Source organism: Psittacula echo (genome assembly GCF_963264785.1).
Source record: "Psittacula echo genome assembly, chromosome: 4".
NCBI lineage: Eukaryota > Metazoa > Chordata > Aves > Psittaciformes > Psittacidae > Psittacula > Psittacula echo.
This window is the reverse complement of record NC_137738.1, coordinates 63,933,844-63,953,682: the sequence shown is the minus strand read 5'-3', so window position 1 is coordinate 63,953,682 and position 19,839 is coordinate 63,933,844. Positions and strand designations below refer to the sequence as shown.

Sequence of the window (19,839 nt, the reverse complement as noted above, 5' to 3'; positions counted from 1 at the left end):
TTGTTTTCAAAGAAGCTTTCTTTGATATTGTTTAATTTTCTCTTTCATCCACATTAGCACATAAGTCTCACTACAGATCTCTCTCTTTTTTGCTCCTTGGAGTGTTTATCAGCAGCACCAAATGCTCGTTTGCTCATACTATTTGCTTGTTTCTGTACTCATGGTACATAACTTTATTTTGTTTTAATTTATTTGTTTATCCTTTTTCCCTTCCCATGGCTGAAGACTCAAAAAGAGAATCATTGACAGAACAGAGAAATACCATCATTATGTAATCCAAGCAGCTGGTATATTACGGAAATAGTGATGTTTTTTCCAAATAATAACCCATGATAGTCTTCTGAAAACTGCTTCTAAGTATCTAAACCATAATCCCATAGCAGCACATACTGAGTTTTAACCACGGTAGCAATACTTTCGGTAAAACTGATTTTGGTGAGATTGTCACTAAGATGAAAAGATAATAACTTAATTTCTAAGCAACTCTTAATTCAAACGTTTTTGGAAACTGAACATTTGAGTACTGAAGTGAAATATCATTAAATTTAACAGAGAATGTGTTTGTCACATTTAAAACTTTCCCGTCAGCCTAAGTTTGAAGCTGTTTTTTTAGTTCTTTTATGACTATTGTAACTTTTCCTGTTATTTCACAGCATTCCTGTAGCAGGGACACCTCACGCTAAACCATGTCACCCAAGGCTTTATCCAACCTGTCCTTGAACACTGCCAGGGATGGAGCATTCACAACCTCCCTGGGCAACCCATTCCAGTGCCTCACCACCCTCACAGTGAAAGAATTTCCTCCTTATATCCAATCTAAACTTCCGCTGTTTAAGTTTTAACCTCTTACACCTTGTCCTATCACTGCAGTGCCTAATATATATATTTTATGTCCCTAATATATATATATATATATATATATATTATGTGATGCTCATTTGCTAGATCCTTCAGAGCTTGCTTTGTTGCTTTTAAATTAGCTGTTGGGTCTTAGAAGGGTGAGTCAAATTATCTGGATAACTGGGAGTTGACTCTGAATGTTTTTCCGGCTAGCACATGCAAATAATTGACGCTGAAGATGCACTAGGAATCACTTGACCAGAAAAAGCAAGAAGAAGAAGGTGACTTCACAGTATCACAGCAGTCTGGTAAGGTGCACTACTATTGTAGATGTAAACATAGGTTTGAGTAAGAAAGCAAGTTGGAAGCTAAAGCTGGGATTGTAGACTACTCGGAAGAAAACCTGAGTCCTGACCGTGACTTCCTCTTCTGTTTAAGCATTTTCTACAAGAAAGTATTTGGATAAGAAGCACATGATCTAGAAATTGTGGGCTGGCTCCTATTTCATACCTAGCAGAACTATACAGGAGTATATGATAACTTCAGGCTTCCTCTGGTTTTCTGGGTCTTGCAGACTGAAAATTGCTGTCTTATATGGTAGCCTATCCAATCATGATAATTGTGTTGCATGTCAGTATATTGCCTGCTGGCTGGAGCATTGGTCTGAACAGTGAAAGAGCATGGCTTGGAGTTCAGTTTATAATGGAATCTGTTTTCTGCTTTATAGGCTAGCACTTTAACATGTTGTTTATTTGAAAAAAAAAAAATTAATAGTCATATAATTACAAGCATTATATTTCATTGAATGTGTCTTTGAACTTCTGATTAAGTGCCTTCTGACTTCTGTGAAATTTAGGCCCTTTTCTGTTTCATCTTTGTATGTCAAGGCATCCTACCATGAGTTTCTAGATTGCAATATTTGTATGTCGAGGGATCCTAGCATGAATTTCTTATAATGCAATATTTCTCTACATGCTTGGATGCCAAGAGTTCCTAGGAAACTTTTCAGCTTTCTGCAGAATTGTCAAGTGATTCCTGGTAACTGCTGAACCACAGGCTCTGGAAATTTCTTTGGAGAAGTTAGGTGTGCAAACTTTCTAAGCCCTGCTTCAAAAATGATAATGATAAACTTTGAGTCCAACATTCTTTCCTGACTATTGTTTACCTTATTAAAACAAAACTGCCCCTCCTTCCTCAAAGAATACAAAAAACCAAGCTGCTTTTGCTTCAGCTTTTGCATATGGAAGTATTAGTATTAAATAGCAAAATATTGTAGGAGTGAAATTCAAAATATATTGACTTTTTTAATGTCTACTTCTCATAAGTTAATCACTTTTATTTGAAAAACAACTGAAAACCTGGATAAAATTTCCTTCACTGTGTACAGTTGGGCATCTCAAATGTGATTCCAGACACCAAACAATGTTTGAGGAGATGGGTGAATAACATTTGGTGGCCTAATGTAATATCGTTAATATTTATCTATGGTTAGTACTAGGAGGTTAGGGAACTGTTATTCTTAGTGTTCTAATATATATTTAAGACTCTTTCTAGAATAAAAATAAGTGGTCTATGATTTATATATCTTCAAACTCATAGGCAAGAATGTTCGAAAATTGTAGCTGCTCTGTAAGTATCCTATAAATGGACAGAAGACTACTGCATTAATCCTTGTGAATATGTTTAGGCAAAACCTAATGGTAATGTTTTAAAAGATACTGTATCATTAAAAAATTGTGCTCATGCCACAATGTGACTGATATTACTTTTCATTATGTATTAATAAAGGCCTCCTTCATAGCTGTCAGCAAACTTGTGCAGATCGGTGCATGACAATGATAACATAGCTCTAGTGTTAAAAAATTATAGCTATTAATAACAGTGTTTGTGTGAGATCTTTACCAAATTGGTTTGATATTAGGAAAAAAAAAAGAAACCTCATCTTGCATCTTTGTATGAGGAAATCACATTTAAAATTGAAATTATTAATGTTATTTTTTCCATAACTTTGTTAACATCAACAATACTATATTAGAATGAGTTTGTGTTTAAATTTTTCTCTCCTAAATTTGCATTTGAAAACCATGGAAGCTTTAGTTCTGTGTATATAGTTCATATACTTGCAGTGATATTAAAACCCAATTATTTAACTTCAGTAATTTAAAGTAGTGTGTAAGCTTCATTTCGTCTGATTTGTCAGGTTATGATCTGAGATAATGTGGCCTTCTCTTAAGTATTTAAAGGTTTCACTTTTCAGAGGGCATGGATTGTAAAATAGCCTGTAGCTACTGTAATTAAATAGCATTCATTTCTACTGAGACAAACTTGGGACTGTACTGGAAACAAAGGAGAAATTATTTGATTTAATATCAGCCAAGTTTGCTAGTTTGCTTGTTTGTAGTTCTACTCAGACACTTTTGAAGCTTGTTTGAATCTATATTATTTCAAGTATGCAACAGTAGCTCAGGTTTTATGGCATGCATCTGTTTCAAAAGTACTCCATACATAAGATGAGAGATTTATGAATAACTTGTTCTGGGACTTGTGTTCGTCTAGTGGTTTTGTGTAGTTAAGCACTTTTGTACTTTCTGCGGGTTTTATCACATATCGCATGGAGATGATAATGCAAAATGCACAAGATAGTGATCTCTAAAATGGAATATTTTTGGGGAGAAGAATGCTTATGACCCTTTTGTGGAATGCAAATAGAAAGTCAAATCATTCAAATGGTTATCCTAGCTAAGAGCAGGATCAATTTTTGTGATTTTTATCAAGATGTGTAGCAACCTGATTTTTTTATTTTTCTCTGTCTGGATTTTGCGTTTGAGAAAATGATTTGAAAATTAGAGAAAACCGAGATGGCTTGTGAACTAAAAGTGGTAATTTTTCTTTTTTTTTTTTATTTATTTTTAGTGGAAAATGCAGACTTTTTCACTTGAACAATCTCAGAGCAAATTTTTTTTTACTTTTTTTTTTTTTTTTAATTTCAGATTTTCCTTTTCTTTGGGCAATAACATCCACATTACTTAGACTAATGTACTAAATGTTGAATTTTTTTTAGATAAAATATTACTGGGTTTTTTTCAGTGGTTTCTGTTTCTAAAGAAACTATTACTGCATCAGTATTACACTGATGGCTGGATTTTCTCTGTTACTTAAGGGAAATAATCATAGAATAGTAGAATGGTTAGGGCTGCAAAGGACCTTAAGATCATCTAGTTCTAACTCCCCTGCCATGGGCAGGGACACCTCACCCTAGACCATGTCACCCAAGGCTCTGTCCAATCTGGCCCCGAACACTGCCAGGGATGAAGCATTTACCACTTCTTTGGGCAACCCATTCCAGTGTCTCTCTATCCTCACAGTAAAGAATTTCTTCCTTATATCTAACCTGATCTTCCCCTATTTTAGTTTGAACCCATTACCTCTTGTCCTATCGCTACAGTCCCTAATAAAGAGTCCCTCTCCAGCATCCTTGTAGGCCCCCTTCAGATACTGGAAGGCTGCTATGAGGTCACCATGCAGCCTTCTCTTCTCCAGGCTGAACAGCCTCAATTTTCTCAGCCTGTCTTTGTATGGGAGGTTCTCTAGCTCCCTTACCATACTCGTGGCCTTCCTTTGGACTTCTTCCAGATCCTTTTTATGTTGAGGACAGCAGAATTACACAGTCGGGTCTCATACGGGAGGTGCTCCAGTCCCCTGATCATTGTTGTGGCCCTCCTCTTTACTTGTTCCAACAGTTCCATGTCCTTTTTATATTGAGGACATCAGAACTGCACACAGTACTCCAAGTGAGGTCTCACGAGAGCGGAGTAGAGGGGCAGGATCACCTCCTTCGACCTGCTGGTCACGCTCCTTTTGATGCAGCCCAGGATACAGTTGGCTTTCTGGGCTGCGAGCGCACACTGAAGCCGGCTCATGTTCATTTTTTCATCGACCAACACCCCCAAGTCCTTCTCCGCAGGGCTGCTCTGAATTTCTTCTCTGCCCAACCTGTAGCTGTGCTGGGATTGCACCAACCCAGGTGTAGGACCTTGCACTTGGCATGGTTAAACTTCATCAGGTTGGCATCAGCCCACCTCACAAGCATGTCAAGGTCCCTCTGGATGGCATCCCTTCCCTCCGTTGTATCAACTGAACCACACAGCTTGGTGTCATCGGCAAACTTGATGAGAGCTCACTCAATCCACTGTCCATGTCACTGACAAAGATGTTGAACAGGATCAGTCCCAACACTGACCCCTGAGGAATACCACTCGTTACTGTTCTCTAGTTGGACATGGAGCCCTCGACTGCAACTCTGCGTGCAGCCATCAAGCCAGTTCCTTATCCACCCAGTGGTCCATTCGTCAAATTTATGTCTTTCCAGTGTAGAGACAAGGACGTCATGTGAGACAGTGTCAAAGGCTTTGCACGAGTCCGGGTAGATGACATCAACTGCTCTGCCCCTGTCTCTCAGTTCTGTAACCCCATCACAGAACACACCAAATTGGTCAGGCATGATTTGCCCTTAGTGAAGCCATGTTTGCTGTCACCAGCCACCCCATTGTTTTTCATGTGCCTTAGCATGGTTTCCAGGAGAGTCTGCTCCATGATCCTGTGTCCTGGTTTAGCAGTAGCAGTCATTTTTTCTCCTTCTTAGTATCTGGTGCAGCACTGTGGTTTTGACTTTTGGCCTGGGAACAGAGCTGATAACACTGATGTTTAGACTGACGAAGGACTTTGTGAGTCTCATGCTCTGCCAGGGAGGAGGAGGGGCTGGGAGGAAGCAGGGACAGGACACCTGACCCAAACTAGCCAAAGAGTTATTCCATACCACAGCACGTCATGCCTGGGATGTAACTGAGAGTTACCTGGAAGGGCTGGATCACTGCTGGGTGGGGGTGAGTTATCGGTTGGCAGGTGGTGATTGTTATATTCTCTTCCCTTGTTATTTCCTTTATCATTTTTATTATTGGTGGCAGCAGTAGTGATTTGTGTTGTACCTTAGTTACTGGACTGTTCTTATCTCAATCCGTGGGATTTACATTCTTTTGATTCTCCTCCCCATCTCTCTGGGAAGGGGGGGAGGAGGGGCGGAGTAGAAACTGCGTGGCTGACTTACTGACAGGGCTTAAACCATGGCATCCTGCCAGGCACAGAGGTGAGACTGATTGCTCTGTAGTTTCCTGGGTCTTCCATTTTCCCCTTCTGAGAAGGGGTGTTATATTTCCCTTTTTCCAGTCACTGGGAACTTCACCTGACTGCCATGATTTTTCAAATAAGAACTTGTTATATAAATGTTTTTTTCATGTGACAACTGATTAAAAATCATAGTGGATTTCAGATCCAGTAAAAGCAGTTCTATTACATCAAGATTAATAGGGGATCTGAGTTATCCTGGATGTCACTGCAAAAGATACAGTATTTAAAGATTGTTTTATAGTTGTTCATGCATATCTGGCTTGGACTGGCCTGCCTTAAAAATTCCTCATCACTGTGATTCAGATGTTGATCACTACTAAGATCTAGTGAGCTTTTGCAAAGTAGTTGTCATGACAGTAAAGACTTGAAGTGTTCAGCTATACAGCAGTCACCTACTGTACACAGTCAATAAAACTTGAGTTACAGATTGAGCTGTAGCTACATAATGCCATATTCCCTAGCATTACTGTTTAGGGCAGAGATGAACTGCTATATTATTAATGCTGTAAATGCAGAAGTCATATATGAGACCATTAAAGCAAGCAAAGCATTAAATACACTTTTACTCCTCCTTTAAATTTTTTGTCTCTGTTTTGAGGTGGCAGTGAAAATACATTTGTTTCCTCTAGTATGTGCTGCTAGTTGTGTAAGACAACTGATGTTTTTGCCTATTATGGGTCTATAAATGGCGTTAAAAAATAAGGCAAACCCCAACACCTGCATTTTTCAAGCTGTTAGTCAGAGATAGCCATTGGCTTTGCTGCTTGTCCACATATCAGTGTCAAGGTTTATGACTTTTCTGTCTGCTTATCTGAGAGCAGGCCTCAATTTGACTGTTAAGGTGGCTTTCGTGAATACAAGGCACAACAGCAGTAAAGAACAGCCTGCCTGGGAGGTAACAGCATGACTTGGTATGCTATAGCAGCCTCAGGAAACCACTGTCCTTTTATACTTGAGTATACCTGAAATGGAAAGCCAATCCTTTTCATTAATTTCTTTTCCATTTTATAGATAAAAAAAACCCAGAACAAACAAACAAAAAACAAACAAAAAACCAAAACTGTGTAGTTTGTGGTTTGTCTCCTGGTATTAAGCCAGTGGATTTACACATTTTCTTTAAAAATACTCGAAGTATTTCTTTTGCTATTATTTACATATTCAGTAACAAACATAGGAACATAACAGTAAGACCCAGGCAGTTTAAAGTTTCCAAATCTGTTTCTGCTTGCATCTTATACAGCACTGGAGAAAGCACTCTTTAAGGCTTCCCATTCGTGTCAGAATCTGAACTTATTTATGTGCCTTTGCTGATTATCCTGAAAGTGTCTGAAGCATAGCCTTCCATGCACATTTAAAAGGGCTCGCACCTGGAGAATGAGGAGCTGCATTGTGACTACTTTCTGATATGCAGAATGCAGGCATCTGTCTGCCTAAGCTCTTGCTCTTAGCATGTGAGTTCAATGTAAATCACTTAAGTATTTAGTTGAAAAATGGGGATGCCCTGTGTGCAGTATTATATTGGCCAAAGCTAGCAGCTGTTACTCATTACAGAGGAGCCTGGCACTTTCAGCTATTTTGCACATTAGCAGGACATGGTCCACTTTGAGAGCCTCTTGATTGGAGTCTCTTCTTGGTGTGAAGGTTAAGATGAATCTACACCTGCTAGCATCCAAAATACTGAATTGTGGGATGTTCCTCCCCTGCTGCTTGAGCAGACAGATATGGAAGTAGGATAAACCTGAAATGAAAGGAGGCTAGTGGAAGTTTGACACCCTATAGGTAAAAACAGCCAGGAAACTGCAAGTATATGGTCTACTCTAGATTCCTCTAGGTTTTTTATTTTAAATTCAGTGTCTATCCAGTGTAAAATGTGAAAATATTCAGGAGCAGGTATTAGAGGCTGTGTTTTTCTTCCTTCTAGCAAAATATCCTAATCATAGGACAACAGAAACAGGTTATTCTATCCATTTTCCTTGGGAATACAAATTTACCCAGATGCAGACAGACCATATGCTGCTAGCTTTGCTGGGGATAATTTGTCACAGGAACAGAGAATGCATGAGTGAGGGAACTACTGAATTGTGCACATGGGAAATTACATGTTGCTGCCACTCACCACAGGTAGAGACTTTGTTCATCTTCATAAAATTGGCTGCCTATGTGATGGACTGTCGCTACTAATAGGAATTACCCAGATATGAGAGGTCAAAATTCATATTTATTTTATCTTATGCTGAGAATAGTGGCTGCATCTTTGAGAGGGAATTCCCCATCTCAAGAATTTAGAAATAAGCAGAATGAAAATGACAGGAATAAAGAAGGAAGATTATATTTACCTTCAAACACATTGAAATAAGAAATCTTCCAACGTAAATAATTCAGGTAGAAGAAAGAGATATTGTAATGCTATTTTTCTTTATGAATCCATTGTAACTTAGGGTATATATATATATATTTTTTTTTAATATCTGTGTGATACTGGGTTATTCAGATGTATTTGAACAACTGCTTTCTGCATGCCTTAGAAAAGCCTATAAAATCTACCTTAATTTTAATTATGTTCATGGAAATGTCTTTTTATTTTTCTTGTCAATGAGTATCTATACTTTCTATTTATTCACTAGTTTTTAGCTTTCTGCAGCAATTTTTAAATATTTCCCCAAATCAAAATAGGATTTCTTATTATGTCACAATTTGATCTATAATGTTTAGCTGCTGTAAGTCTTAAGCAGTCCTGTCAGACTATGTTTTCCTGAACAGAGTACTTCCTTAATTTCAAAAGCAGTGGTCGCCTTCCATATTAATATTGAATTACTGTGAAAACAAATATGGTAATTTTTTTTTTCATTTTTTGTGTACTATGCCTATATTTATCTATATGTTTTCTGAGTATCTTTTGCTTTAGGTTCTAGAGTATTGTTAAAATTGGTTACACATACATTTTATGCTCAATCAGTTTGGATCGTTTCCCTAGATATCTACTTTTTGCTTAAGCAAATGCCTTTCCCATCGGTGCCTCATTCTCAGTTTTAAATGATTAATGTTTAAATACTTATTAGTCACATCTCATCTCAGTTCCTAGTTCTTGTGCTTTTAAACTAATATTATTTGAGCATCTGCCCCTAACTAAGGCTCTTAGCAACCATTGAAGGGCTCATCTGCAGGAAAAAAGTTAACACCTCCATCTCATAGTGAGAAGTGGGTTGGAAGAGGCAGCAGAATTGCAAAACTGAAAAGCCTTTTCATATTTAATAATGTCAGGAAGGGAGCGTCTATAAGTAGATACACAGGTTTTCATTGAGGTTTGCTTGATTTGTTGGTGGGTTGTTTATGGTTTGTCCCAGACCTTACCAAAGTAATGAGATAATTTCTTAAGTTGCACTGTATGAGGTTTATTAAGTTTGTTTTTTTCTTTCTTCTTTCACCAACAGGAGGCATTTTTGAGTGTGTGGAATCTGGCCCAATGGGAGCAGAAGAATTAGCCTTCAGATTTGCTGTGAACACAATCAACAGAAATAGAACTCTTCTGCCAAACACCACATTAACATATGACACCCAGAAGATAAATCTCTATGACAGTTTTGAAGCATCCAAAAAAGGTAAACATTTGCATATTTAAATTTTAATGAGCAACTAAGACTCACCTAGTTTACCTACCTGAAAAAATGTCTGTTCAATAAAGCTATATGCAATGAAACTGCAGAAGTTTGTGGCTGACATCAAAGAACTGCTTTAAAGATCGCTCCTGGAAGGCTGTAATGGTAACTGTTTACAAATTATGTTGTTGTCTTTGCTCCCACTGCCCCTGTCTAAAAACTGTATCTTTAAATACTTAAAATCTGAAATAAATTTTTCTGAGCATTGTGACCAGCTCTTTTGGAGTGAGAAAAGACTATCTCCAGACTTTTTCCTGAAAATGCCAAGTGCCCCCAAATTCTAGTGAACCTACAAGAAGGCTCCAATTCAATTTTAAGCATCCAATTACTTCAAGGACGTCTCTACAAATACCTTTAGCATATGAAACTCATGCAGTTAATCAGGTGTGTGCTTCAAAGAGGAGCAAGTAGCTGTAATTTTGTGTATTTTATGTTAACATAGGATAACCCCCTCTAAATATTAAGTCTGTTCTTAAGAATATTGCTATCAGGTAAATGTCTAGGCCCAAGTTCAGCAGTTTTCTCCTAAGTATAAATATTTTTTTAAAGAAAAATTAAAAATTGAAACTATTTTTAAGCATTTTTTCTAAATTTTCAAATCTTGGATTCTTACACAAATTGAGGTTTCCATATTCCTTTATATTCAAATCCATGACAGTAGATGTAAGTTGTACTGCATCATTGACATATCCTAAAAACACAAACTCCAAGTTCAATATGTATTTATAGAAGAAAATACAAAGCCTGGTGTCAGAACTCAGTAGGACTGAATTTTGCATTGTACTACATGTTCTTTGAAAAAACTGTTTTTCTATAAATTTCATCTGAATGTTATTCTTAACAGCAACTGAAAAAAAAAAAAGATTGAGTCAAAGGTCAACCTGCATTTTTCATGACAGATTTCTAGCAAAATTTGCTAAGTGATCTGGTCCCAGCATGCCACTCCAAGTCTTGAAGTCTAAAAGCTTTACACAATAAAATGGTTTTGATGTTATAATGAGCTAAGATGAATACAAACATTTTATGCCACCTTATAAATGCTACATATGGAAAAGCTGCTATGTCTGGATGAATGTACATTGAAGTACATCGTAGGTGATTAAAAAATTTAGTTTAGAAATTATAAATATTTTTTTCTCTTTTGCTGTAACAAAAGTTAATATTGCTAACCTGTTTTGTCTCTTTGTCTCCTAAATAAACAATTCTAACAAAGGCTGTTGTTGTTATGTATCAAAACAAACAGTATCCATATTTGTACAGAAATGCACACAGTTTGGTCATTGTAAAGTGCTTTGATTTATGAAAAATATTATGAGCTAAATATTTATGCCTAGCAAGATAATTTCTTTGCAGAGGAGGGTTTGTGAAGAAATAAAAGGAAAACAACACTTTTTAAAAAGTCTTTTTGAGTTGCTGTTCTGGTGTTTTGTTTCATAGATTAAAGTAGGGTCTGGGAAAAACTAATCTTTCTTTTCCATCTTGGCCAATGAATAAATAAATTCTGGCCTCTTCCTTCTCCTTTCCTCCTCATCTTCCAAATTCAGCTGTTTCCTGACTCCAGAACACACTGTCCTGTGAAATTCAATAGGACAAAGTCTCTCCATTCCTGAGGGAGGGTGTAGAGAGCAGAGAAATTTATTCTGTAATATTTAATTCTTTAAGCCTTTCCTGAAACAATGCAACTACTTTCAGCCCTTAAATGAGGTTTGCTTGAAAGTGAAAGATAGCATGTTGCTGATTCTTGGTAGACTGTAGTAGCTGAAGTTAGAATGGTAACATGCTGTTGATTGGACATATTGAATGGATTGTATATATTCATTGTTCCCACTTGCATCTTGGATGAGAATGCAACCCTTTATTTGTAACTGGTCAGGCTGTATCAAAATCTGTGTAATCTTTCAGTGTTAATAGCCTTTTGCTTCATCAATTCACAATACAGCCAACTACGTTTGTGCTGACAGGGGTTTTAGTTCAGAATTAAAGTCTAAAGGTCAACAAGGATTCATTTATGATGACTCCAAAGCAGAGTTTTAACAATGAGGCTTAAACATTTGACTCATTTTGTGGCTCATGATTATGACTATTAGTGAGCAGGCAGACGCTGCATCAAAAATAGCCTGTCTAGATCTCTTTGTAATGCATAGTTCTGAAGTTGAATATAAATGAAATATAAATGGTTTTTTAAAGGTAATATACGAAAGAGCAATCTGAAGGTAAGACAGTATTACCAAGATCCTGTTTCAGTGAAGAATAATGTAAATGCAAAAAAATATCCCCAATGCACTAGCAAAATTGGTATGTGTCTGATAGAGCCAGTGCCGTATTAAATCACGTGTGAAAGCATTGCATTATTCAAATTGCAGAAACAGAAGGGAAAAAAAAAAAAGCCTATTGAAAAGCCATCTGGTAGCTATGGCTGTTGTTAGTGATCCCGTTTACTGACATTTGCATAAAGCTTGTTGATTACTCTTAGGAAGAGCAATATTAGCATAAATGTTTTTTTATCAAGCTAGTCATTTAGGCCCTGATCCGATGCTCAGAAATGCAATGGAGATCCCGTATGTTTACGAAAAGTTCACTTAAACCAAACGTGCTCTTTAGTAATGTAAAGGTGTGCCAGCATAGTTTCTAGAATGTACTTGAAAGACTTAGAAATATTTTCATCATGTTGAAAAGGGTGTGCACAATAAACTAATTTTGATTTGCTGAAAAAGAAATGTGGCAAAATGTGTTTCCACTGCTTGTTTCCTCAGCTGTCAGGAATACTGATGCTAGAGTAACAATAATAATTAATCAAACCTCATACAAATACTTGCATAGATTGGATTGTGAAGATACTTTTAATTACTTCTCTCTACTAAATATGGTATTTTCTATGAAGACAGAATCTGATGTTTTTCTGATCTGCATACTCATAAAGGTTATGTCTGTGGTAATGATCTAAACAGGAGAAGGGCATGAGCTGAAACACTGATCTGCACTACTGACTAATTTTCCTGCATTCTTTTTTTGGCATGTCCCAACTAATATTCTACAAAATAATACTGGAGCATACTGTGGGAGAAAATAAATGACCAGAGACTACTAATGCATTGTATAGGTAGGGCCACCCAATGTTGGAAAGAGGAGAGCTAAGCTACTTGAATGCAGCAGTATCGTGTCAGTGACTCTCAGGATCAGTTTTACCTGTTAATGCAGGTATAGGAAAACTTGAGTATTTCCAGTGTTTCAGAAGGGACATTGATATTTTATTTATTTATTTATTTTTCATTAGCAGATAGCAATTTAATTTTTAATTTTAAGGAAAATGTTGTCTTTTAATTTTGCTAGTCAACATGCCTACTTTTCAGGCACAGAAATTAAAATGTCCATTTCAATGAAATCAATCATTTGCCTAATAACTGGAATCTATTTAACACATACAATTTCCAAGTAGTTAGGATTTCAGTAGAAATAGTGTCGATTGGTCGAGGAAGACTGTCCCATATGGACCTTTTCCAAATGCAAGTTGCAGCTGAGCATAAATCTCGTGTCTTTTAGAAGATGCACAATTGCAGGCCTTTGTGACTTCCACTGACATAGAGGTGTTTATTAAATGTAGCCGAGCACTATTTTAACGTTAAGTGTTGTTATTCATCAACTCATAGTGAAAGGTTAGAAATGTATTCTGAAATTGAAATCTGTGTAAAGTGAAAGGATAACACAGAAAGGGAACTCTGTCATCAGTGCACTTACATTTCATGGAGTGCATTTTTTTTTATATGAAATGTGCAGTACCTTCTGGCACATTGCTTTCTTTCCTCTCGTCATTGACAGACTTCTGTCTCCTCTTCAGCCTGCGATCAGCTGTCCCTTGGGGTGGCTGCCATCTTCGGACCATCCCATAGCTCTTCAGCTAATGCCGTGCAATCCATCTGCAACGCTTTGGGTGTTCCACATATCCAGACCCGCTGGAAACATCAGGTGTCAGACAACAAGGACTCCTTCTATGTCAGCCTCTATCCAGATTTCTCTTCACTCAGCCGTGCCATACTTGACCTTGTGCAGTTCTTCAAGTGGAAAACAGTAACTGTTGTTTACGATGACAGCACTGGTAAGGCTAAAGCATTAGACTATGTGCAGATGTATTCACTTGTACAAAGAGAGGGAGGAGGGATGTCACTACTCATATTTCTTAATTTAAGAGAATTAAATTATAACAATTTCTATCAGCAAGGTAGTGTATAGCAAATTATGTATATTTATTAGTATAAGTATTCTCATAAGCATGCCTTAGTTGCTGAATTCTGTCTTTGCGCTCACAGCTGTCAGCAACATCAGTCACACTCTATTTGCATTTTCTGCAGTCTTAACACTTCTGAACTACTATGTCTTTCAATTTTATTTAAAGCTTTTAATTCTGAAGAAAACTATGGTAACTTGAGAGATGTACTAGTATGCCTGGTGAAACAGAAGACCTAAATTCTAGCACTGCTTCTGGCATTATTTAAGGTAGAAAACAGATGCCATATTTGTAATTTCAGTATCTGCTTTTTTTTTCAGAGAGAATTCTAGAAGGAGCTCTGGTTTTAGCTGCTAGAAATTGAAACCAAAAGAGTTTTGAAGGCTTGTTTTGCAGATGAGTTCCATGAGTTAAAAATTAACTCTGACTTTCCAGCAGAAGCATACCAATTTGCTACCTTTCCTTACCTTACCCTAAAATTTGTTTTGCCTTAAGGAAAGTTGAAAATTAATAACGAGACTCAGGTATTTAGTTTATTTTAAAAACATGAAGAATTATTTCAGGAAATACTCACTCTGCATTTTTATTTCTTTCTGGATGTCTTGACCCTTCATGTTAGGACACTGGTTGATCCTGCTGATAAATTGTCATGCAAGATACAACATCTTTTTTTCTTGAAATCTGTTGCTGTTTGAAGAGACAGAAAAAATAATCAGTTTTAAAAAGCTAATCCTCTTTTTTCATGGCATTTGCTGTAAGTAAATTGAAATTCTACTTTAAGACTGTCAAGCTCTCTTTATTAGTCAGCATCTTCTGTGGATAATTCAAAGAATTCAAAAGCAGGACACACTGCTGGCAAGTCCACAGCATCTCTTGCCTTTGAAGTATGGATGAGAACAACTCTTAGCTGTGAGAAACTGTCAATCTTAAAGAAGTAGAGTTATTTGTTAGATAAATTAGATAAATTTGTTAGATAAATAGTGTTAGAGTGCAATGGCAAACTGGTGTTGTTTGAGATGAAGGGTGGGAGGAGAGGAATCTTTTAAAAAGAAGTAGTTACTTCAGCTGAGGAAGAGGTATTCTGCCATGGGATAAGATAAACATTCAGATAGTCAGATGTGAACCTAGGGCTAAAGCTGAATATGGTGGTTTCAGGTAATATTTAAAATCTGTGTTGTAAGAATCTTTGTGCCATTGAAGACATATCATTCTTATTTCATCCTCCTTTGTTTCTCTTCTAATCACCCATATTTTACTCTCCTTTATTAAAAAATTTAGGATTTTTTTTTTATTATTATTATTTTTAGCTTTTAGGGATTTTTTTTTCCCCAAATGTACTCCATCTGCTGTACAGAAAAAAATTTGGAATGAGGCTTTAGAAAAATTTTCTTGCTAGTCTGAAGGTAACTGTTGCTTCTTGTGATCATTCTAAGTGACAAAGTAGATTTGTTTTAACTAGAATTTCCTATTTAAAAAAATTAAAAAATAAAAAAATCATCCCCTTTTCCACCTCCCCTCCATCCCACCAAAATAAAAAAACACCAAAACCTAGCAGGATATAATGAGAGGTTAGATAGCTTTGGGTTTTTTTTCCTTAAAGTAATTTATGGACTCTTTGTTAATTAAATACTACTAAACTGTCCCTGGATACTAATTAAGTCCTTTCAGATTTACAGATCTGTTATAATCAATTGTCTTTAAGAAAGAAAAGTGAGAAAATGCAGTATGTTCATCAGCTGCATGTCCTAATGGTTTTAATTGGTCTCAAAACAGTAACTTAATTTCAAGTACATATTCTAATCTCTGTGCTAAATAAAACAGACTAGATAAATTCTAAATAAGTTTGTAATATTACAGAATTTCTAAACAAAGTAACATGAACAGTTAGATGCTTTGGCCTTTAAATTATAGTGACACTTATACTGCCAACTACTGCTTTATGCATATCAAGTTGATATAAACAGGGCTCTGAGTTTTTTTTCTTAATTAACATTTGTTTTGGTCTTGGGTGAATGAGTATAAACACCAAAAATCTGTTGCATCTATGAACAGAAGTCAAAGTAAAAGCAGGAAAAAATTACTTCAGAAATAAAAATGTTTTGTGTTGGTTTTCAGTATTGAACCCTGTGTTTTAATTCAAATGAAGGAAAAAGATGCCATTTTGTTGATATTTTTATGGTAGCGTACAGATAGTAAATAAAATTCCAATTTCTTTCTTTGGACCAGTATTTAGCGTTGTTGTGGCCTCACCTTGAGTATTGAATGCAATTCCATACCCTGCAATTTAAAAAGAATATTAAGGTACTTGAATGTGTCTGAAGGAGGTCAATAAAGCTAGTGAAAGTCTGGAAGGCATGATGAGCAGCTAAGAACGCTGAGTTTGTCTAGTTTGGAGAGAAAGAGGCTGAGACATGACCTCATTGTTCTCTACAGCTTCCTGAGGAGAGGAAGTGGAGAGGTAAGTGCTGAGTTTTTCTTACTGATATCCAGTGATAGAACTCATGGGAATGGCACAAAGCTGCATCAGGGGGGTTCAGACTTGACATCAGGAAACATTTCTTTACCAAGACACTGAAACCTTCCTGGAGAGGTGGTTGATGCCCCAAGCCTGTCAGTATTTAAGAGGCTTTTGGACAATGCTGTTAATAATATTCTTTTACTCTTGGTCAGCCTTGAATTGGTCAGGCGGTTGGACTAGATGATTGTTGTAGGTCCCTTCCAGCTGAACTATTCTATATTTCTAGATTTCTTAGGTCTTGTAGTTTAGAGTGTGTGTGTGTGTTTTCCTTCCCTTTGCTTTATCCTGTACTACTACAAAACAGGATACTCATCTTTGCAGTTAATGTAACTTTACACTAAGGGGAATTAAAGATTTGGGGAGTGAAATGGATGGGGGGTGATGGCAGATGGGCAGTAATGCTAGAAGATGAAGGAAAAAAAACCTAAGTTATTCAAAGGCAAGGGAGAAAAATTCTCTTTAAGGGGAGCATACATAGTGCACTATGAAGGTGAGAAAAGGTGGTCAAGAAACTTTAGAGAACAAACAACTGAGGAAGACAATAGAAATTGAGATGGTCTGAAAAGATTGCTTATCTTTTCTGTAAATGAATTAAGCAACATCTCAATTTATGTGAAAAGCTGTTCTTGTTTATAAACACATCTGTATAAATAAAGGTCTAAGCATAATGAGAGAGAAGAAATGAAATGAGTTGAGAATGTTGCATTTGAACTTTTGACAACTGATACAGTAACAATGCATTTCACTTGAATTTAGAAGACAAGACTTTCATCTTGGTGATCTATAGCAGAAAATTACAAATTGCAAACTGATGTGGCTGGCACAGAGTAGAATGTTATTCAAATTTTGAAATCTAAGTGTAAAGTTTGTTCAGGAATAGATGATGGACAGAAATAGGGAGAGATTTCTTAGAGATAATCTGGGATGCTCAGTCCATAATGCAGTTGGAGACATCTGCTGAGAGCAACAGTGTAATTATAAAGAGCATGAAGGAATATTGTTATTATGATTTGCATTGCTTTGGATCAAGATCCAAAACAAAACACTAAACCAAGAAAATCAAATGGACAGGGCTTTTTCTTCTCATCCTTTTCAGAGTCATGTAACAAAAGTAACCAAAAGCAAGACTTTAATATTGACAAATATATCAAACCAGGTGTTTACTGGGAAAAGGAGTACAGAAGGACTCAGAGTATTCTGAGAAAGAGTTTGTCATGGTTTAAGCCCAGTTGTAACTCAGAACCACGCAGCTGCTCTCTCACTCCCCCCCCTTCCTACCCCTTGCTCCCTGAGGGATGGGGAGGAGAATCGAAAGAATGTAGCTCCAATGGGTTGAGGTAAGTGCAGTCCAGTAACTAAGGTATAAAACAAAAACACTACTGCTACCATCAATAATAATAATGATAAGGGAAATAACAAGGGAAGAGAAAACAACTGCTCACCACCTGCCGACCGATACCCAGCCTGACCCGAGCCGTGATCTAGCTCTTCCAGGTGACTGCCCTCAGTTTATATAGTGGGCATGATGTGCTGTGGTATGGAATACCTCTTTGGTTAGTTTGAGTCAGGTGTCCTGTCTCTGCTTCCTCCCAGCTTCCCCTCCTCCCTGGCAGAGCATGAGACTCACAAAGTCCTTGGTCAGACTAAACATTACTGAGCAGCAACTAAAAATATCAGTGTTATCAGCGCTGTTCCCAGGCTAAAAGTCAAAACCACAGCACTGTACCAGCTACTAAGAAGGGAAAAAAATGACTGCTACTGCTGAACCCAAGACAGTTATAATGTTTAATACTGAAAAATACAGAATGTCCAAGTATGAGATGCTCTTGTGATATTTATGATAGCAAATTGGTACTCAAGAATGGGAAATAATGGTTCATTATTAGAGAAATGCAAACAGCAAAATATATTGAATAGAATTCAGGAAAGTGAATGTTGCTAAAACTGGAATTTCTGCCAACAGAACTAGTTTGAGTCTAAACCAAAGAAGTTTCAAATCAGTTGATAATTTTTTGAGTAATACTGAAATTACATAGAACAAAACAACAGCTGCCAAGGGCCCTGAGTTTTCAAATCTCTTGAGTAAGAGCCTTTTGAAAAACTTTAAAATGAATTACTCTTAAACTTGTTAATAATTACCTTTACCCTTAAATTTGTTAATAATTACCTTTACCCTTAAACTTGTTAATAATTACCTTTTGAAAACTTGTGGATGATATATGAAGCTCTAGAAATCTGTAAAAGGTAGACAAGCTCAGATTTATTACAACTTAGAGCTTAAAACTGGGTAGAATAAAATGAGGCTGTAGTACAAGGTTGTTTTGGTTTTATTATTTTTGGGGGTTTTGTTTGTTTGTTTTTTAATTTTTATTTGTTTATAGACCAGTCAGCTGAATTTCTATTCCTGGAAAAGTGCTGAAGTGCTGATAAAATAAACTATTATTTGTAAACACTTAAAAGGTCTCAAACTGACATGTAACTGTCAAGTTTGTTTTCTCAAGAGTAGACAAATAATTTGCATTTACAAATAATGTAAAAATAATTTGACAGGTCAATGTGCTTTGAGGGTCAGGAAAATGCAATGTATGTGATAATTAAATTAATAAAGTCACACTGCTTAATGTGACATTCTTATATACAAATTAGAGAAATAAGTTCCTTATGCAGCTATTGTCAAATGGATGCAAAAAAAGAGCAATAAGGTGTAAATAGGTTGCTTACAGCTTACTGCAAAACTGAGACTATGTACTGAAGAGGTTCATTTTCTGGTGTGGAAAGTATATAAATTACATATGCAGGTGAAAAGATCTGAAATTACAATACTCTAGAAAATACGATTTGTGTTGTAGTATTTTAATAGTTCTCTATCAAATATAAGATATGGTCATTGTGGATAAGCCAACAATGTCATTATGAAAAGGAAAGCATAACATATGTACCACTTGGAATTTAATGTCTAAGAAATTCCCAGATAATTCTAATTTAATCTGCATATGAAAGACATCACATCATATTACATTGCTCTTTGCAGCTAATTGTGATATGTGGATGTAGGTGGCTAGTTTGGTGTATTTCTTTTCTAAGAAAGTTATTGTATAATTTTTTCAGTAAAGTTCAGAAATGTTTTTTATGGTGCTATATGAAAATACCAATGGTAAGGAGGGTGTTGTGAAGTTAAAATTTCACTTTCAAACTTTTTTAGCTAGCTTTACCTAGCTGTTTGACAAAAAGAAAGATAAATTGTTTTTCTTTTTGATAAACAGAGCTGTAGATTTTTGAGAATAAATAATTCTATGGAGATTTTAATTAATTTTTGAAAAAGAAAACTAAATGTCATCAAGTTACACAGAAAAAAACCCTATAGATTTAAAATAAAAATAAATTAAATCCATAAGGTATGTTACAGTATTTTTTAATAA

At 36.2% G+C, this 19,839-nt stretch overlaps 1 protein-coding gene across 1 annotated transcript in view; it reads left to right on the top strand.

Moving 5' to 3' along the window:
* The window catches only part of GRIK2 (glutamate ionotropic receptor kainate type subunit 2), a gene marked incomplete at its 5' end in the record, with an annotated part of 415,974 nt that overhangs the window by 124,747 nt on the left and 271,388 nt on the right, over positions 1 to 19,839 (top strand). Inside the window, 2 exons of the mRNA XM_080616090.1 lie at positions 9,456 to 9,623; positions 13,516 to 13,773. Of these exons, the coding sequence (XP_080472216.1) occupies positions 9,456 to 9,623; positions 13,516 to 13,773 (426 nt within the window). The remainder of the gene's footprint in view (positions 1 to 9,455; positions 9,624 to 13,515; positions 13,774 to 19,839) is intronic.